Below are 22,439 nucleotides of genomic sequence, written 5' to 3' on the forward strand. Positions count from 1 at the left end.
TACTTGAAAAAAAAAACAACATGATTTATCTGTAAAATCGATATAGACCGATTTTTTGGGACCTAATTAGACGGAATTTTGATATGAGATCGATCCAGACCCAGCTTTTTTTTTGCCCGAATTATTTCGGTCCAACAAAAAATATAATATTTCCAGACCGAACCCCAACACTAGTTGCATATTCTACGGTAGGTTCTTTGGTATACCGGTACTATACAGAGAAGGGACACAAAACTTAGAGTAAAATATAGTTACAATTTCATCCTGGTCATTTTTAATCACGAGGTTTCATTACGAAACCGAACGACTGGTTAAAAAAAAGCAAGTTTTGTTTCTATCATATGTATGTCAGAACAACAAGAAAAAAGACAACGGGTGTGTGATCTCCTCTGCGTTGTCGTTGTTGTTGCCGAGAAGGCTCCTGTGACCGTTGGCATTTTTATCCGGACTATTTACAACATGAAGAAGTCCATTAAAGCCCCTTACGGCCAAGAAGAACTAAAACTTCTGCAGCAAACAACTCTGTAGTTTGATGTGTCTTGGATAAAAAAACTCAAGTCTCAAATAAAGATAGACATGAAATGAAAATCTAGTGTATTTTCCAGCTGGGCCGTATTTTGGGAATTGTTGGTCTGGCGAATGATTGTTCTTTTCCTTAGCAGTTGTCATTATTATTTAATTCCTGAGTAGTGAACTTCATTTCCAAAATAGATTCAATTATTTTCAACACCTGATTGCTCATAAAAGACGGAGCGGAACCCTGAGGGTTTGTTGCGGAGATATATTTGTAAGTTCTTTAATTATAGAATTGGGGAACGACCTCGGAGTAATTCTAGCAAATGTGGTAATTAATATCCTTTTCTCCTTCCTCTCTTGTTACAGCTGATTGTAGCTGATCTAATAAAACGTCATGAGCATTATTCTTTATCTCCTCCAAAATATTCTTTAAATTGTCAGGATTACCATGTTGATTTTCATTTTCATTTTTTTAACATGCCCATTCAACACAGGATTTTCATCCTTAGACATTACACTAAAAAAATGGAATTTCTTTTTTATTTCCTTTGTCTCATATCTATATACTTTGTAGCTAATCATATAAAACGTTTATTCAAAACATTCTTAAAATCATGAGGATTACGATGTTAATTTCCCCTTTCTTTTTGTTTAACAAACCCCATTTTTCCTTTAACATACTCATTACTTTGACTATGTATTGAAGAATTAGACGATACAACTCACTCTTGATTCAAAACACAATAGAATTCCTTCCCTGAGTGGTGAGACAATCAATTCAATATGTGTACATAGAATGTGTACAATCCTCTTCAATATTCTTGATAAATTTATGTCTTTAGAAAATAATAGAAATGATATAGGGATTGGTATGTAGAAAGGGAATTCTAGCAATTCCCATCCATCTATTTCTCAATTTTTGAGTTTTTCTATATTATGTATAATACATATGTAGGTAAATGTTCATACTTCATACGTATAGCTCTGTAGATCAAGAGGAAAGAAAGAGAGAGAAAAAGAAGGGGGGGGGGATAATTGAAAAGAAAATGATTTGATAGTCTGTCACTCTATTATTACAATCATATGGGAAATAACTAGTGAGGGGACAATTAATCGGAATCCGAGAATCGGTTTTTTTTTTCTGAAATCCTAATCAGGAAAATAATGTTTATTTTACGATTCCGAATTTTATTTATTACTTTTATAAGTAATGAAAAAAATAGCACTCTCCAAAATTAAGATTTTTTTTCTTTTTCCAAGAAAATTTAATATTTGAAATTATTTTTCAAAATATTTAATATATTTGTTATTAAATTTAATTTCAAAAAAATTAACTTTCTGTAAATAACTATGTACTTTTTTCCAGAAAATTTAAAATTTGAATTTTCTTTTAAAATTTTGTATTATAATTTTTTTTTTTTTTTTTTTTTTTTTGAGAACAACAGATGATTTTTGAAATTTTTGGTGAATAGTCATGGATTTTTGAAATTTTGTGTGAATAGTTGTAGATTTTTATACAAAAATTAAATATCAAATTGTATAATTGAATTTTTTTTTCTTTAAATTAAAAATTTCAAATTAAATTTTTCAAAAAAATTCCGAAAACAAATCAATTTTTGGATTTTTTGCAAAAGTGTATTTTTCATATATTAAAGAATTAGAATCGGCATCTGTATTTTTCATTAGAATTGCATCGGAATCGACATTGGGATTTTTTTAAATCGTCAAATCACTAGAAATAACTAGTATTGTGTCGATTTGAGTCGAACCGGACTGATTCGATTAATTAGAATGATAAAAATAGATAAAAATAAATGTTTATGCATGATGTCCACTGGTCATTTATTAATTTTTATTAAATGAAATACCCCTTTAATTATTTGTTACGGACCGGGAAAAGAGCCTAGTACCACATTTCAAACTCATTTTTCCAAGGTATAGTGGTCTTAATAGCTGTATAGGCATCGATTGATAGGCTCAACTGTAAATGATTGTGGTAAAAAAGTTGTGGACCAAATCTTTGGAAAATAACTTTGAGGAGTTTATTTTTATTGAGATACAAAATTGTTGATGTAATATTATGGTGAAGTAACATCATTATAAGCGATATAAACTGAGGAATTCCTTTGTAAGACAAAATTATCATCGCAATTATATTATATTGGGGTGATCAAACAATTCAATGATTAAGCAACATGAGAGAAAAAAGCATATTTAAAATACATTATACACCATGGGGAGTTGTAAGTGAACTGCTGGGCCCCATGGTTGTCAAACTCCACCGTCGTGGCTTCTCTGAATATCAAGGATCTGTCTAATATCTACAATATGTGAACTCCGGCTCAATAATTGTACAGGTGAACTGCTGGATCCCAATGCAAATTAAAACCTCCGCCACCAAGTAACAAGGACCCATTGTAATATCCCAAAACACAACCTGGTCTAATTTAACCTATCTTGAGCCAATAGATTCACCTGCACTAGTAGATATTAGAAGGGTTTCTTAATTCTCAGCGAAGCAGTGGCGGATAAATATAACCTGCATCGGAGCCGAGTATTTCACATGCACCACCCGTGGGGTGGTGTTTATTACAACATAATATAATGGATCCTTAATGCTTAGAAACGCAATGGTGATGTGGGTGCCTTTGGGGCCAGAAATTTACCTGTGCAACCGGAAGATCGGATTGTTCTTTCGGATATTAGTTTGATTGCACAAATAGAAGATAATTGCAATGAATTTACTCACAATCATTTGCTTACAATTATTTTGCTTCACAATGATATTACCCACAACAATTTTGTTTAACAATGATCACCACGAATTTGACTAGTAACATTTTTTTCCGCAACCTTTTTACCACAATCCTTTTACTTGACACGGATAAATAGTTTAATCTTTAAGATTATTTGTAAAATTAGTTGATAACTTGATTGTTCAACAAATTGGAAGTCAGATTGTTGGTGAGAGTAACTTTTATCCGCCTCAGATTCTCTAACACACAGATTGTTAAGACTTTTTGTGGTTAATCGTCACACTTTCAACCGTATTCGTACGCGTCTGGTAAATAAATAAAAATTAATGGATCGTTCACGTAGTGGGATACTAATCAAAAAAACTCAGGAGGCTGCAAAACAAGCGTTCAAGGCCACGCCGGCCACAAAGATGGCCGAATTCGTGAATAATAATTATGTGGCCTGTTTCACTGTGTCGTGGTTAGTCCCAATGGTTTATTAGGAGACCTTTTTAACTAACCATCAGCAAAATCTTCATGTGGATCACTGCCGATGGCGCTTGAATGACCTTAAACATCATAGGGTCGAGGATCGTTTATTTTGTTTCGGATAAGAAAACTGTTGACAAGTCTTCGATAAACAAAATAGCGCTTTTTTTTTTTGCTTCATCAGCTCTAATCAGCTAATATTTTTTAGGTCCTCTGAGACGGTGCAATTCGTAAATAAATCGTTTAGTTCATCTCCTCAAAGAGTAGAAAAAGCTCATGAGAAATGAAGGTGATTGATTAGAAAATTACTGAGGGGCAGCAGCATCACAAAACTCTAAATATATTTTGATGAGGGGGTTTACTGAAACAAATAGAACTCGACTCATCCCTAGTAATAATATATGAAAGAAAAATAAGCTCAATTTTGGTTTAAGTATAAAGTTTGCAGATAATTGTATTACAATTTTCTTCTATCAAATCTTATAATAATAATAAAAACTCTTCACCGGTCAAATACCCATGTACATACATTGTCTCTTATTTTTACAGCTCAGATGATGTCATTGACTGAATTTAATGTTTTTCAAAGAAAGAATGAAGAGGAAAGAGGGGAAGAAAATGATTGTATACATAACCTTCTGCGTCACTGTTACCCTTCGTGTCCCTTGGGAGTTCATAGTAAAACCTTTTCTTTCCGAACGCTATGAAAGACTTTTTGCATTTCCTTTTATATATGAATTTATCTAATTATAATGTGTATTCGTAATCTATCTTCATTCCTTCAAAGAAGGAAAAAATAATATTCTATCGGAAGGAATAATTGTGGTAGACTACATATCGGCTCTAAATTGAATTACGACCCACATTCGATTAATGAAACATATTTGTACTTACTCGACAACTCTTGATATTTTGACATTTCATACAAAGAATATATAATTAATATTTTATTCAATATGAAGTCTTTTGGCTTCTCTCTTTAACTGGCCTCAAAACAAAGTTGGGAAAAAGTCCAAGTCTTCAATATTCAGATTTCTGTCGAGATCCTTTCTGTTCCATAATGATAATAAAAGATTGATAGTGTTAAGGCTTTTTGCAAGTTTAGTATCGAATCCAAATAATTTGAGTCGTCCAACTTGAATCTCAAACCTATATTATCAAGTTTCGAGTCCTTGAATGTGTTATCAAGTTAAGTCACAAGTCTTCAAAATATGGGCCAAAGACCAAGTTCATTCATCAGTCTTCAAAATATGGACTCAAGTTGAGTTGCAAGTCTGAAGTCCTCACCTCTGTCTTGAAGTGAGGACCAGAACTGAATAATCAATTCCTCAGTTATTGGTTTTTTGAGGACATTCAAATTTGGTAAAAGTTTTTAACAGACACAGGCTTCAATACCTGCTCATATACTCCAATAAAGAGCATTGCAGTTTAGATAGGATGAATGTTTCAGTTGTTTCAGACAATAAACATTATGAAGTATTTTATTAGTATGGATATCCCCTAGTATACTCCCTTATAGAATCGTTTTGTTTTATGTACAACAGTTGGTGAGGATACGTTTAATCTTTTACGAATTTTGCACACTTTGGCATTTATACGTGGCTTGTCTGAGATTATGTGTGGCATTTCTTAAAAGTGTTGATATACTGAAAAACTTTTTTTTTTGGAAATGCTGGACAATAACAATTGAATGAAATATGATTTAAAAAAGACTCCGTATCCTGCAAAAGAGGAAACTTAGACTTATTCCGGTCATTTCCATGTTTCCTGAGATAAAGGCATTCAGGAACACACCATCTCAATCCAAGGGCAAAAAAATATATAAATTTTGTAGACTAGTCTAATTATAATTTATCAAACTTTTCGATTGTGATTCATCGTACCTCTAAAAAGTCATTAAAAAAGTGTGGCAGAATTAAATTTTATGTACACCTTGTAATAGAGGGACTGTCATAAATCAGATAAATTAATTAATAACTTAACTTTGAATTATATTACATCAAATCCTTATTTTTATTTATTTATTTTCAGATAAAATATGGAAAACGGATTTGGATTGGCTTGTTCCTCATCAGGATCGGTTGGTCATACTCAACTTTCTAACGGGTGGCCTTGTGAATGCCTCCTTCACAACCACAACACAAGCACCCTATCTTCACCCTGCTGCACAAATTCGTGAATATCTTGAGTCTGAAGACTCTTGGTGGCCCATGTGTCCCGAATTTTTAAACTACATCCTTGCTCTTACTGTCTACGGTGTTCGATATTCCAGTGTTTTTTGGAATACAAACAAAATATTTGCTTTCGTCTTTTCTCTTCAACTTTTTGCAAATAGTATTCAGGTAATTAAGGAATTAAATTTGAAACCAAATTTATTTAAAAGTGTCTCATTGACGTTATTTGAGATAAAGTACATTTCCTTATGCACACACAGAAGTGCTACGTGGGCTGACGTTAGTAGCGGCTCGGGCCTTGTATTTTCAACCTGCAATTACAACAAAAATCAGCTAGTTCATTTCTTATTAGTTTTCTTTACCCTTAAAATTATATTTCTTGATTAACAAGTATCCGGATTCCAGGGCTCTCAAATCTCACACAAAAAGATATAAATTCAAGCTAACCCACCCTTTTTTGGGCTTATATGCCCCAAAAAAAAAAAGATTTTGGCATACATTTTGTAAATGATAAAAAAAGTAACGTAGAATTTTATGGGATGACCCAAGGTTAATAGAAATACAAGGTTATACCATAACGCGTATACGACTGATGTTTGACTTCCACCACGTTTTTGATATTGACGTCATAGTAGATGAGTGCTTGTGTTTTTGTTAAAATCTGTTTTTCTTCCCCAGCAGTCAATACAATACATCAGATTGAAAATTCTAGCATGCCCGATTACATGATATTCTAACTTTGTTTTTCTATTAACCTTGGGATGACCCTTTTTTGGAAATTAATGTAGAACTTAACAGGTGATGGTGACGAGGTTCTGTGAGAAGCTATTATATAAATAGGAGATGAACAAACTGAAAAAAAATTATTTGCATGGTGATGTGACAGTGGGTAGCTTGTTATTTTATCTAATTGTTTTTTTAATGGTGCATGCTTAGAATAACTTCAGTCACTTCTATGTGAATAACAAACACCTATATTTTATATTAAATAATATTATCATTCATGGAGCAGTATTATTTTGCCACAAGACGATGTCACTCTTTGTCCCATTGCTGATCAGCTAATGTGAGTAAACAACACTCATACCCTGTTAGAAATTAATAGTTTTTACATAAAAGTCATAAAAACATCATTGGGGTGAAATTAATCTTCTCATAAATCAAATGAACGTTCTAAATTATGAATCCTCAGAAATTCAAAATCTATAATTGCCTTAAATATGCTCTTGAAAATAAATTAGCCATTTCTCACCACAAACATAAGGATGGGAGTTTTGTCTAGGAAAAACACAGTTCAGCGATTACGGCAGGAAAAACGGTGGGTGTGGTTCCTCTTTTTATTCATTATTTTATAAATCGTCGAGACGTTATGATCTCCATCTGAAGAAGAAAAAAATATCGCCCATAATTGCTGTTAATTGTTTTAAAAATACATTATGAAAAAAATATAGAGTAAGTTATGCATCGTCGGACGTTCCAAATTGTCGGACACTTAACGATTACGTGACACGAATTCTTTAATACTTCAACCTTGTATATAAAAAGAGATTGTTATGTAATCTTCACACATTTCTAAATAATCATGTAAAATTTCAAATCCATTGATGTTATAGTTTTTTGATAAAAAAAACAACTTTAAAGTTCGAGGTTCTCATAATTTGCTGTTAAAATTCAACACTTCTATATTTTTTGGTTTGGTAATGAGAGGATATTCCGTCTCCATTTGGTTATATTAGAAAAAAATTGCCATTTTTGATTGTAATAAGAGTTTTGACATAAGTTATTTATTTATTTGCTGCATTTTTGTCTTAATTTTTGCAAAATAATGACTGTGTGATAATATGAACCAAGTAATTGACAAATTCATATATTCGGACAGTGTTTTAATGAGGATTTAACTTTCGGGAGTTGACGATAGGAGCAAACAAGGCCTGAGAATTATAGCACATTTTGGAAAAACTTTGAAATTTCCATTGGTTCCATGAGTTGAAGTAAAGTAACTCGGAGAGACTCTCTACGAATCTTTGCTAGAGTTGAATCCGATAGAGATTTATTTAATAGTGAATCGAATATCGGAGATATGCATGAGATAGATGCATCATATCGTAGAACTGGGTCCATTATATTCCTTCCAGAGACGGAGTTGGGAACACGGACATGAACCTTAATAAATTATATTTATACCAAAGAAGATTCTTCTTTTTCTATTTCTAATTTATGTACCGTGTGTCTGTTCCTTCCTCTATTTGTTCTCATAAAATAATATGAGATCCTAGATCTCAAGGATTGCCAAATAATCTTGGATTCTACTGGGTACTAGAGTAGGCACGTTGTATTCTGAATTTTATCCAGAGATAAGTATTCAAAATAGCATTTGCACTTTAATGTATATTTTCCCTATATTTTTGCTATTTCATGGTGTTTAAATTAAGAAACTTGATTCGAATAACATCCGAAATTAAAAATAATGAATTAAAACTTGTTTGAATTGATGAATTTTGTACATTTTTATTTGAGTTTTTAAATTTTTTAAAACGTCTTCATTCGATGTTTTTTAATTAAAATATTCTGATACAAACTTCTTACTTACATATTTGTCAATGCGATGTGTTAAAAAAGATCAAGTATAACGCAAGATGTCTATATAAAGTACATCAACGTGTAAACACCTCTTCGATGTATCCAACGATTAAATCTAATTTAATATTTTCCCTGCGGTAGTTCTATTTAAAATGTTTAAGGCTTTCCTCTTTAATACAGTAATTTATTTTTTCCCTTAAAATGCTAACAAAGATCTAAATTCATTAATACTATGATACTTCTTGTTCGTGCCATGTCCTCCCACTCTCCAAAAATACTATACATTTATGTTGCTGAGTCTCATTTGCAATTATTTTTCTTACAACAATATCTAAAACTATTATTTGTCTAAATGTCACAGTCTAAAAGTAATATTGCTATTATTAAATATCTACTCACATTGACTCCAACAAGTGCATTCTTTAATGTATGTACATACAAGAATATATATATATAATTGAAATTCAATTCTCTTGACATATGCAATTGAGTGCAAATATTTGTACAATGAACTCTAATAACTGGGAAATTGAAGGCATCACGTACTCACCCCTGATGTATGTACATTATATTATATAGACAATTCTGTGCATACGAATAGGGATTAGATTACGATTAGTGTTGGATTTTGGTCTGGAAATTCTAGACCGGTTTCATACCTTATTAATCTGAATACCCGCCAAAAAAAAAAAAGATTTCGCAAACCATGTAGCTTTTTTATCATGGTTCGTAAATACCACTGTTGGTGTTCGTTCTGGAAATCTTGAGACCGTTTTTTTTTTGTTTTTTTTTATCAGTTCTTTAAAAATGTGATGTCCGAATCAGTCTTATTATAAAATTCGCTCTGTATCGGACCTACAAAAATATTGTATAAATTTATTTTATAAATTAATTGTTGTTGACGTCATTAGTGACTATTTTATGATAATTCATTCAATTGATATGCTTGTAAAATGTAATTTTAAATTTTTAATGGTGTAATTCAATTTGTTTTTAGACTTTTTATTGTATAAAAACATTGTAAACATTAACGACAGTTAATAAGATAATAAGAAACTCGGTCATCCTAGGAGATTGAAAAAATTAGTCCATTGTTTGAAAATGATTTTATTTTGGTCAACAGTCTCTAAAGGGAAAAATATTTATGATCGAACGTACCTAAACTTGGTCTGAGATCGAGTCTAAATACTTATTATACGTATTGTATTCAACTTTCATTGTTTCTCGCAACTTTACCTTCAATTTTTTTTTATAAAGGGAGCCAATCAATAGGCAGCATTTAGCCTATCCTTCTCAACTGTAGATTTTTTTTTTTGGTAGTAGTTCAAAGCTTAATAATGATAAATAATTAAAGTTTGACGAATCTACGTTCTGCAGAACAGCGATACGGGGTTAATTATGTTGAAAAATCAATAGCTGACAACAAAATACTGTTCAAATTATTCTGTTAGTGAGTAACGCTGTGTAGAATAGTCTCTTGACTAGTGTTCCCTCGATATTTTGATACTTTTATTATTAAAAATTTGGAATATAAATGTAGTTAATGCCAATTCACATTCACATACAGTGGCATCCACAGAATTTTGGTTTGGAGTGACGTGAGAGGGCTTGCTTAGAAGTTTGATGACGCTATAAAAGCAATCTGTAATTTTGTTATCTACATATATAAAAAACTATGTCTATTTGTCATTGAATAACTCATTTTTGAGTGTGCGCTTTGTATCTTAGAACTGCTTGATCTATTAAATTACAATGTAGCAACGAGCGGGTGTAGCTTAAGCTTAGTGTTTCATATTAATAAAGAAAAGAAAAAGGGAGTACATATCTTTAGTGATGTAAGACGTGTGTATTTTTGGAATTGGTAATGTGAAGAATGAATATTTTACATTCCTCAGTTGTTATCATTATTATTTAACTTCTGAGTAGCCAACTTCGAATCCTACTACATTCAATTATATTCAAAACCTGATTAAACATTTATGTGTGCTCATAAAATACGAAGAGTAAGTTTGAAGATTTGTTTTAGAGATATAATTGCAGGTCCTTAATTGTACTCAGACTACAATTAAGGATCAACATCGGAGTCATTCTTGACAAAGTCCTTATTTATATCCATCTACCATTCCTCACTTGTCACCGCTGATTGTAGCTGATCTAATGAAAAGTCATAACAGCTAAGTTGCTCTCCTCTAACAGATTCTTCAAATTGCCAGGGGTTTTTTAATATGTCCAAAGTATTTAAACACGATTTTCATCACTACATATACATATTATTAAAGCAAAGTTCATCGACCCCGTATCGCTCCTGCTAGTGTTTTGTAATCGGTGCGACAATTTATATGACGTAATGGGGCTGCATGAATGGATTACAATATCAATTGTATAGAGTTATGTTTTAAATGCGTCAGTAGCCCGGATTTACTATAGTATGCTTAACAAACCTAGTTTTGTCAAATAAAAGAAGTTGCTGCAGACTAAATATGAGTTGTGACTTTTTTATGCTGTAAGTGGGTCTACTATGTATATATGTATATGGATTAAATTGTATTAAGTCGAACCCTAAGTGATTTATACATTCATATACGATTCATTAATGTGTTTTCTCATTAAGAAAAAGATTATGCTTGCGTCCTACTATATAAATATGTCTCACTGGTTAATACATATGTATATAAATGATATTCGACATGCAAGAAATGTAATCATAATTATTAGCTGTAGTAGTATGATACGTTTGAATAATATGACTTTTGTGTATGTATTGTAAGGATTGTGTTTGTTTGTAGGATATTTTGTAAGGACTTTATTTCCTGTTTCTTTTGTATATAGATAACTAGGTTCATTCCCCTTAGATCTTACCTTATTATGTTGTTTGTGTCTTTAATATGTTATATATATGTAGTAACAATACCTAAAATGGGGGCAAAGTCATCTTTGAAGATTTCTAGCTTCTCTCAAAAGCATGTTTTTATGTTGTTTTCATTACTATACATACGTATGTATATCTTGTGAGTTAATACAAAAAACATTTTGAACAAAAAAAAATCAAGAAAAGGATAAATGTCCAATTTATTTGTCTACATAATATTATACGTCGTTACTTTTATTGTATCACGTAATCTTTCCTCCTAAAAGAAGTGGAGATGAAGGCCCAAAAACAATTGGTAGTTAGTTCAATTTTGTACTAATTATTGGTAATTATTCTTAGCTACTTAATAAGAGCTGATTCTAAGTCAACCAATCAACGTTCAAAATACTGAGGAGGAGGAAATAAACAGAAATAGACAGCTGACAATAAAATATAATGTAACTTTTGGTGTTAACTCTGTGATAAATTTACAGTGAAATGTTTTATAGACACATTTTGCGACAATTTGTGATACACAAGAATATTAACTATAGTTCAGAACCATCCATTCATTTATGTCACTTTATTTCCTTTTGATATAGTTCCTTTCAAATGGAATATATCAATTTAAAATTATCTTATTTTATCAATGAATTCTTTCTACAATAAGTGCAATTTGCGACGCCTCCCAAAAATTAATCAGATCAAATTTCTGGAAAGAAATTGACACTAATTAGTAGAAAAATACAAATTGTAATCCAAGATCAATTTTGAGAAAAAATATTCTAGCTTGCTTTTGTTTTGATGGGCTACATATTTATTTCTTAATTTTTTTTTCTTTTTTTTTCAGAGCTTGATATCCATTGGGGGAATAGCCATAATGTACAAAATACAAATCCTGGGTCCTCAGAATGTCCTTCATAAATACGAACCCTTCCTTCTCAATGGCCCCATTTGCATTCTCCTCTACGTTCTTGGCTGCGTCATTCTAACGACTTCATCATCAGTTCTTTATATGTATGGATATCAGAAATTCAATGCTTTTGTGGAGAGCGAACGAGAGAAACGACACATCTTTGTTCGAGAAGGAAAGTCCTCCCTTTGGTCATATTTCCCTCATTGCTCCGCAATGTGCATACTCATTGCCCTGGTGGTTTGCAATGGCCCTCTTCTCTATGACTACACTCTTATATATAAGGGATCTCTGGATGGTACCGTTCTCTACACCGTCATTACAATTATTTCCCATCTTTTTCTATGGATCGTGACTTGGCTTTTCCTCACAGTCAAACAGAATTGGACCTTTAAACTCCGTGTCACTGTGGGACGAAGTGTTGTCAAATCTGCTAGGAGTATCAAACTCGTGAATGATATTGATTTGGACTCTGATGCTGAGAATGGGCCTATGCTTATTGTGGGCTATGGTAAAACATTCACGGTGAATGAGTCTGAGCCCAAGAAATTAATTATGAACACACTTGCGAGGGCTGCTATTGAGAAAGAGCAGAATTTGGAAAATGAGGGAGAGGGAAGTAGTGTGGCTGTTTTTCAAACTCTTCAAAGGAAGAAATCTGTTCAGAATAATAATAATGGGTCTTCATCATCTAATTCTTCCCCTGCAAAGCAGAAAGTCACATTTGATCATCCAAAGTGAGTATCTTTTATAGTAAGGGTGAATTTCCACATCCATCGTTAGGACATGCATTATTTTGGAATAGACAGATAGAGTTTCTAAGAACTCTACAAATCATAATCTTCAATCATCTATAATTGTTTTTTTTTTTTGGTTTTTTGTTGTTTGCAGAACATCTTCAAATTGAAAAAATAATTTTTGAAGCTTAAAATACCTATATTAAATGTAGATTTCTTAGAAATAAATTGTCCATCCCAAACTTTGGGACGTGTACAGTGTAGACACGCCCGATAGATGTGGAAAACCACCTGATCATGGCATAATGTTTGGTCGTTAAAGATCAACTCGAGTCTTTTATTTTAAAAAATAAATAGAAAAATTATAACAGCCACCCATTTCTACAAGTGTTGGTTTCCGTCTTGAAATCCTACACGAGTCAGATATCGTTTATAACTTTTTGGGACACCACTAATTCGGTCTGCACCTGTCACAAAAAAAATGGTATAAATAAGGACATTGACTTTACACATATTTTAGGTACAAGAATAGATTGTCTAAATTCTTAATCTATATATTTATTATTCTGATAAACATTGGGTGCTTATACCTTCAAGATTGTTTGGAATCATTAATGATGTCCCCCTTTGTTCATATCAAATATTGTTCTATGGGTTGGTTTTTGCGTCCGATTTGAACGCATCCTTAGGATTTCGGACGAAATATTAAACTTTTTAACCATTACACCCCTAAAAATTATGTTTTTATAAATAAGGTTATGCTTAGAATTTAAAGGATTAGAATATTTGTCGGATATATAGTTTTGAAACTGTTGTCTATAAAATATAACATTCTGGGTTATGGTAACACAGACTTATCCATGACACAATTCAATATATTATCTATGAGTTTTGTAATTTTATCACATTATATATTTAATAAATATGAACCTCTTTAAAAAAAGAGATGAGGTCTGATTTCAATCATAAAAATGATTTTATGAAGTATTATAAAATATATAAGAGTATTTGAAAACGTGACCTACAGCAATAATTAATAAAATAGAAGGGTGAAACGAAGTCAACGGGATCAATATTTGTTAAAAGTTGAGGTCAACGCATCACATTTTTTTCCCAACCCATTGAGTATATGTACTTGAGTATGACTCTATAACTAACTACACAAAAAAAAAAAAATTTAAATCAACTCACAATTTTTTGTGTTGAATCAAAAGAGTCGTGACAACACTAACATAGTGCATGGCATCCCTCTTGCAATACTTACTTATGTGCATACATCCATGTACACGTACATTGCACTTTAAATTGCAAAAAGGGGAATCGCTGGATAAGATACGAAGATGAAAATGCATCATCGACAGGGGAATTTTATTAATGAACTACATGCATAGCACATAGATTGGAATGGGACTCCGGTTTTTTTTATGCATGGTTTTTGCATTCCATTAGGTATTTGTATATATGTAGTAGGCTGGGTCCTACTTTCCATATTTTCGAAAATCAAAAACCGTTAGTGTATTTACTGTATTTATTTTTTCGCGTAGATTTTAAAAACTTAATTTTCAAAAAGATAGAATGACCCTCAGTTACATCATTTTCACTTTGAAAATTAGAGAAAATGCAGTTTTTTCTATATTTTCTAGTCCCAGTTTTCTTTATATACTTTATAGATATTCATATTAAGGGAATGTATATGTATTGCCCTTGATGGGAAGAGTTCTAATATGAGGAAATTTTGATCATAATAAGACATTAAGTTAAGTAAATTTACGATTTGATGATGCTATATTTAGTGTACATATCAGAGTCTTAATGGATCCCAATGGGTAATTTAAGTTAACTTTTAAATATTTTATTATTCCATAGCCAAAGTTTATTTATACATAATTTAAATCGACTTTATATTAGTTAAAACACATAATAACAGAGTCATGAATCAATTTAATAAAAAGTGAACGTTAAGCATTGGCAAAAATAAGAATAGAAAATGCAGGAGAAGTTGATGAAAGAAATGAGATACGAGTTTGAAGAGAGGTGTAGAGAGGGGAGCCAATCTCCTGTAGTCTCTTTGATGGAATAATCGACTTGACTAATGTGGTGACGGAAAGAATGGGCAGTGAACATTCATTTATGGGTTGGATCAAGCAAGATAACTACAGTTTTTTTATTGAGGCTGTGAATAATTACTTGTAATTACTTTATAAAAGAGAAAGCAAACATGGAAGAATCACACGCTACACAAATTGCAAAGCTTATATTTCAATGGTTAAAGGAGAGAAGTTTTGATAAAATAGTCATGGCGATCGGAGGAGACTCAAAAAATGTTAAGACTGGTGTAAATACTTGGGTTATACGAAAACTTGTAGGATAACTGCTCTGGTTAGTGTGTAGTCTGCATACTAATTAATTTTCATTGCGCCGTATAATTATTGAGCTTGATGGCCCAAATCTCTCAGATAAAACATTATTTGTACCCATAGGAAAGCTGCTAGACTCAGATACAGCCTTGGATATCAATTCAAACTTTCCCCGAATCTCTATTGGTCCACGACTAGTCAAACATTGGGATGAGGTTATTTTATATTTGTCTACAGATGAACGCTATGGTTATATGATAGTGTGTGCTATCAGGGAAGGAGTTTTCCGGGAAAGATGGCTTTCTGGGAGATCGGACCTGTTTACCTCAGCTACTGGCTCACTACTGCTAACATACTTTTATAATTCGTGTGTATTATCCATCTTGGTTGTTCAATACCAAGGTGAAGTAATAGTGGATTGAATTGCCAAGGCACGTCATACTCCCAACTTAATAGTCTCAAGGCCCAGAAAAATAAGTACGGTAACTCGTGATGCCAACAGGGAAAAGATCTGCTTGGTATGCTCACAGTTAATTATCTTACAAACTCTAGTTTACTTTGATGACTAGAAGGAGATAATCATAGGGGTAGAACGAATCTTGACTATCAGGGGAGAGAGTGGACCGAAAAACGGGTAGCCTATCTGTCAGCATCAGAAAAACACCTCCTATAAACAGTGGGGCTTCTAGCATCATTGACCTGATCAACTAGTCAGAAGGAGTGTCAGAGCTCTTAACAACTTCCGAGTTGAAAAACTCTAACCAAACACCAATGAAAGTGTTGAAATAGCCATGTGAGAGGGTTTTTAGGATAGTCACACAAGCAAATTCCCAGTATTTCTCACAAGAAAAGAGAGATGGAGATTAAACAGGAGGCAAGCAAGACCTCTATAACATTTTCTAAAATTAAATAAATTATAAGAAAGATACACTGAAAGAAAAAGTTGAAACTCTTTAATTGATTAAAATGTAATTCAAATATTTTCATCATTTAATTAAACAAAATTTTTGTAAATAAATTATTCTGATTTTTTTCTTCTCTTATTATATATTTAAAATCAATATAAACAAACTAATAAAATATAACATCAACAGATATGCATCATAAGGGCAATAAATAAAAGTATATGTTTCTAAGTATTTTCCAAACAAAACAGTATTGTAACTACTACTTATTTATCTATTTTAAAGTGCACAAATGACTAGGTTAGAATGATTTAATGATTAAAATTTCTTCAAATTGGAACTCTTCACATCAAGAACAATGAATATACATTCCTTTAATATGAATATCTATAAATTATATAGAGAAATCCGGCCCTGGAAAATATAGAAAAAACTGCATTATCTCTAATTTTCAAAGTGAAAGGTCATTCTATCTTTTTGAAAATTACATTTTTGAAATCTACGTGGGGGAAAAAAATAGTATAAAACACTGCCGGGATTTGATTTTCGAAAAAATGGAAAGTACGACCCACCTTAATATCCAGCATTAATATTAAATTAGCCACATTTTAAGGCTGAAATTGTTTGCTTTAAAAACTTTACTACTTAGTGTTGAGACTTGATTCGAGATCGATACTTTGGTTTTTGAGAATCTGTCTCGGCTTGTTGGTCAAGAAGAAAATAAATCTTTGCAGATGTAAAAATGCATGTATTTTTAAGTGTTTGAGGATCCAAATTATCTTAATCCCCGTGAGTGTAAATAAAAAGGAATATATTATGTTGGTAACTATGATTGACAACATATCTGCTGACAAAGATCACTGACACGTTTGAAGTTTCAAAATAGGTATAACTAATTAATAAGACCACTAATATATTGTAGTTTATCATCTCACAAGGGTTTCAACAATTTTCACATCTCTAAGAATTGTACAAGTTAAGATGAGTTTTTAATTTTTACAGGCCAAATGCGCTCTTTTTCCCCTTCTTTGTTAACCAACCATGGAAATGAGTCTATATATAAGTCTTTGTATTATGACATCAAAGTCATTTAAAATCAAAATTTATGTTATCAATGAAATAATGATAGCTTATATAAATATCCGCCTAGTTAACAGGCGCCGAAACAGAGGGTACCATTGCTCTCTTCCCATTTTTTAAACAATATCAATGATAAACAGTTGGGTGATCATTAGTTGAGATGAGCTAAAGATCGAAATCCCGGCGAGCTGTGAAAATAAGAGTACATTTTGGTTACTTTCAAGATATTAATGCTCTTATTCATCATTACTTCCTTTCTTCAAAAATTTAAATGTCATCAGCAGGCAAAGCAACATCAAGTGGTTTCTGTGAGTAGATATGTTGTTTTTCATAGTCAAAATATTTTAAGGCATTATGTTAAGCATGGTTTGCTTGTTCACCACAATTTCGAGCATTTTCAGATCTTTAGATATAAGACATGTGAAAAATGTCGAAATCCCGGTGAGCTTTAATTAAAAAAAATATATATATAAGTCGTTATCTGTGATTTTATAAAATATTCCTTCTTATTTTCAAATTTCATCAGCAGGCAAGGAGGATATAAAAATTGCTGGAATCCCTGTAAATGTAATAACCATCCTGAAATGATGTCATTGAAATATGGTCACTCTAATAGACGACATATATACTGAAATCGATCACTGTAGTGTTTCTAGTCTTTTGTTGAATCTTAAAAATAGGGTATAATAATTATTAAGAACTCAAATATTTTGTAGATTACACTGTTTTAAATTACCAATCGCCTGGACTCCAACAAATGCAACATCTCTAAACTTCTAGGCCAAATCAGGATGAAATTAACTGGTTACCACAAGTCATCCAGAAATTTGAGTACAAAGTTTACAAATGGCCAAATTATATCTATGAGATATGGGCCGTATATTTAAAAAAATGTATCGGACATTTTTGCTTCTTATGATATTTTTGTTGAATATTTTTTTATGTTTAAATATGTATAGTGTATATCTGAAAGAAAATCTCTTTTTATTAAGGATAATCTTTATCATTTGTCTTACATAAATCCATAGACATTATGTTCGTATACAAACATATGTATTTCTCATTTTTCAATGCAAATGATAAAATCCTCATTTAAAAAGATCCCGCTCCAAATGTATTGCATATTATATGTATAAAGATTGAATTAAAATTTATGTATTCATATCCTTATTTTTTTTCTTTCTCGTCCTCAATTTAGTTTTTCTCCCACTACCCTTACTAAGAACAATCGGAGACAAACAGAAATGGATGTGGACGGAGTGGATGCAGAAATACAAACGGACTTGGTGAGATATCATATATATAAATACTGATGGAATTCTGGCGAGCGTGTATGTAATATATATTAGAGCATAATTTGGTAACCCTCTAAACTGTAATTCTATCTTACATCCTTTCTCAAAACAAAGGTGGATTTGTGCAAATTTCCTTCCTATTAAAACTGACTGGAGCTAGTTTAGGGAAACTTCATGACACAGCTAATCTGGTTACCTCCAAAACATTTTTTTAAATTGTATTCATTACGATCTTCATTTTTTTTTTTTTTTTACATACAAAAAGTGCTTAAAATTTACTACTCTAAGGATTAACATAAGGATATCTGTCTACAGATACTATTTAGTCTCTCAAAACTATCATATTTATTTTAACATTCTGTCAGAAGTTTTTTTTACCCTCGCCGTGGTTCCAATAAGTTTTACTTTTTTCTAAACATGGGTGCGTAAAGTTCACCGCACTTTTTTTACCTACGGTAAATTCACCATCGTGAGGATAATTGATATTTAGAAAATTGTTTTTTATACTAAAAACTTTGGGATTCTATATATTATTTTATTTTCTTTGAATTTATTAATTAGTATCTAGATGCTGTTTTAAGAAATGTGTAAATAATATTAATTAACCCTTTTTTGGGGGTTCGACTCGTTGACATAAATAACAATTAAAAAAGAAAAACAATTTATACTGTTAATATCCATAATTTTTAATACTTTTTTTAAATTTCCTTTCTAATTATTTTTAACAATTGATACTAAATATTGTTAAAAACGAAATTTATATTTTGTAAGCAATCTAATATCCTAATGGATGTATTTTTTCTGTTATTACGACTTATCTCATTGCAATTAAATTACTTTACTTCTAACGGAGTTAGTATATAAAATATAATTTAGTAGCTACCAAATCACATTTAATCTGTTTGTAAAATCATTTTCCAAATATTAGTTATTCTTCGAATGAATATGACTCGGGCTGAACTTGAGTCAGTGAAAAGAGTGTCCTGAATTGTTTTTAATGAATTATTAATTTTTTGATGTGCCTATAATTTTTGTATGAAACACAGGTTAATCCAGGGCATGATTCTTCACTATCACCACTCTTAATTCCACAGGATGAACCAAATGGAAGTGATGACATTGAATTACCACCCCCGCCTGGTCATCATAGCTTAGGAGAGGAAGCAGCCGCTCGATTAATGGTATCCCCACGACCAGCACCTCGTAAAACTCAGGCTGCAGTTCATAACAATGATGTAATTATTTATTCTAACTCTTTATATAGTCTTTCTAGATATTGAACATAAAATTGGAAATTAACTGATTATGGGTGATCGAGGGTTTATTTTCTCTCTTTAACGAAATGCGTATCATATTTGTATAAAAAGCTTTAAAATCATCAATATTTTGAATAGTTTGACCATTTTTTGGCTCAAAAACATGATAAATGTAATTGGAAATATATTATTATGAATGGATCATTGAACAGAAAAAATGGCATATTTCTTACTTATTACCTAGTACAGTGTCGCAAATGTATTGGTGCATCCATAATTTTGCTAAACCACTTTTTTGTTTTGAAAAACTGTACATCTATTGTTAAAAATGTTATAAGGGGAATATTAATCATTCTTTACATAATTATCAGCAAAAACAGTCAATCAATTACTAAAAATTAAATGATTAAAACTGTATGAAAACTCAAAAATCTTTCATTTGATACATTTTCAAAAAAACAAACAAAAGAAAAAACAGATTGAATCCTAAAAATGTACAAATTTTATCATTTTTAAAAATTCAGGAAATTATGAACATGCATTAGCCTGATGTTCAATATTTGTCCAAATAGTTGTGGCTACAACGCAATAACTTTTTTCTACAAGGGGGTGTTGAGTTTTTGTGTATATTACTTTAAAACTCACTAGAAAACCTATATGAATTCCCCCTTTTAAACGAATAAACAAAGTGGACCCTGGGATGGGAAGAAATTAGCACACGTCACGAAGGGGAAAAGACAAAAATGACATTGTCTGTGGTATCATAAAAAAGCGACGTCTTGCATGATAAAAAAATTTAAGTAATAGATGGAATCTACTCAAGCTACTATAGCCACAATGTTTGGTAGCGTTAGTGGGCGTCATAGAACTAAATTTATATATAAGGGGAATGAGAATTATTCAGTAGAAATTGTCATTTAATTCTCAACTACTACTTTTAAATGTTTTAATATAAATATTATAAAATAAAGGGACTTGGAACAAAAAACAAATACATATGTGTAGAAAACGCAGCTCTTCTCTTCAAAGAGAGGAGACAGAGAATAATGAAAATGCAAATTTGTTTTCAAATTTATTAAATTTTTGTCTGTTGTTTCTATTTGACAAAAAACTTAATTAAATATTCGTCCTGTTTATATACTACAACAAAGATCAAAGAATAATCAAACTAAGGAGCTATGAAGAAAAGGAGTCTTTAAAACGCAAAAAAAAACTTCATAAACATTGAGTTCAGAAGGGGTTCATAGTTCATATATAACATCACAGTTTTACAATTTTCTACTCTGTTTTAGTTATTATTATTATTATTCTAAAGGACTTCTTTATATAGAGTTATTTTAACGTAGTATTAAATGCGAAAAGTTGTTGTGCAAATTTTACCCAAATTCTACATAGAGATCCTACAAACATTGTAATGCTGCTCAATGTTAGTGTATACATTGGTAAAATATGTTATGTTTTTGAAAGGTAATTATTGATTATATATTAAATGGTGTTAAAACGCTGAAAAAAAAAACAACTATTATCTATATGCTAACAGTTGAATGTCAAAGATCTATATCAATAAGGCAAAGGTTGTCACTTGGTTTGTGAAGATTCATTTCTAAGTTTACGTTTCATATCTTTCAAATAAATAAGAATGTAAGAAATAGCGCGTGTAACTAAAGTTGAGCGCGTCTTACTAAAAAAACAAAAAAGGGGAGTAGTACATTTATTAAAGCTTAGTAAATAAACTAATAGCTTAATAGTGCTAACATATAGCTCTGAAAAGGCAGAGCAAACATTAGTGTTGTGTCTGTTGTTATTTATTTGCTCCAATCTAGTCTTACGACCGGTTCCATCGGTCCTTTGGACAGGTTTCTCGGGATTTTTCATAAAAATATCGATGGCTTATTAAGCCAGATAAGATATATTCAATATGTATTAAGATTATCTTGCAAAAAATATTAAATTTTTCACAATAATACAATATAATATGAATATATTATATTATTACTTAGTCATATAATTTATTCTGTCATATATCGTAATAATTATAAAAAGAAAAAAACACCCTTATTGACGTAACGAGGGATTGCTTTTACCTTTTTTAAGGACCCATAATTGGGACTTAACTGGAACGTGATTATCGGTCCTAAATAAGGTGACTGTGCGAAAATTATATATCATAGCCGACATTGCGTTGACCTCTACTTGCATATAGCTCGCGCTATATGCCAACAAATTGTTTGTGAGGAAAGTTTTTTTTTTTTTTTAATAATGATAACTAAAAGGGAGGGGGAAATTGTATGAAACTACATTGAGGGTTTTAATGAATTCACCTTCACTCAAGTCCTACTATGAGTTTAGAAATGTGAAGTATATACCTTCTTAGCGAGTTTATAGATTTCTTCTTTTTAAGCTGTAATTATTCTTTCTTAATTCAGTTTGTAAAGGGCACCTCTATTAAACAAAGATGATTTGACATCTTTAAAATGATGCAAAATAATGGTTAAGTCATATGTTCCGATTGATTAAATAAAAAGCTGTTTTTTGATGAAACAAAAAAATAATA

The 22,439-nt window shown here is 31.2% G+C and overlaps 1 protein-coding gene across 2 annotated transcripts in view; it reads left to right on the forward strand.

The window, feature by feature from the left end:
* tinc (transmembrane protein tincar) overlaps window positions 1-22,439 on the forward strand; it is a 113,033-nt gene that overhangs the window by 88,274 nt on the left and 2,320 nt on the right. Inside the window, exons 3-6 of one of the 2 annotated variants that reach the window (XM_040728026.2) lie at window positions 5,772-6,082; window positions 12,193-12,992; window positions 18,533-18,620; window positions 19,676-19,864. In XM_040728026.2, the coding sequence (XP_040583960.1) occupies window positions 5,772-6,082; window positions 12,193-12,992; window positions 18,533-18,620; window positions 19,676-19,864 (1,388 nt within the window). The remainder of the gene's footprint in view (window positions 1-5,771; window positions 6,083-12,192; window positions 12,993-18,532; window positions 18,621-19,675; window positions 19,865-22,439) is intronic. The other variant, XM_040728027.2, reaches the window with a different exon arrangement.

This window comes from Lepeophtheirus salmonis, chromosome 2 (genome assembly GCF_016086655.4).
Source record: "Lepeophtheirus salmonis chromosome 2, UVic_Lsal_1.4, whole genome shotgun sequence".
Classification (NCBI taxonomy): domain Eukaryota; kingdom Metazoa; phylum Arthropoda; class Copepoda; order Siphonostomatoida; family Caligidae; genus Lepeophtheirus; species Lepeophtheirus salmonis.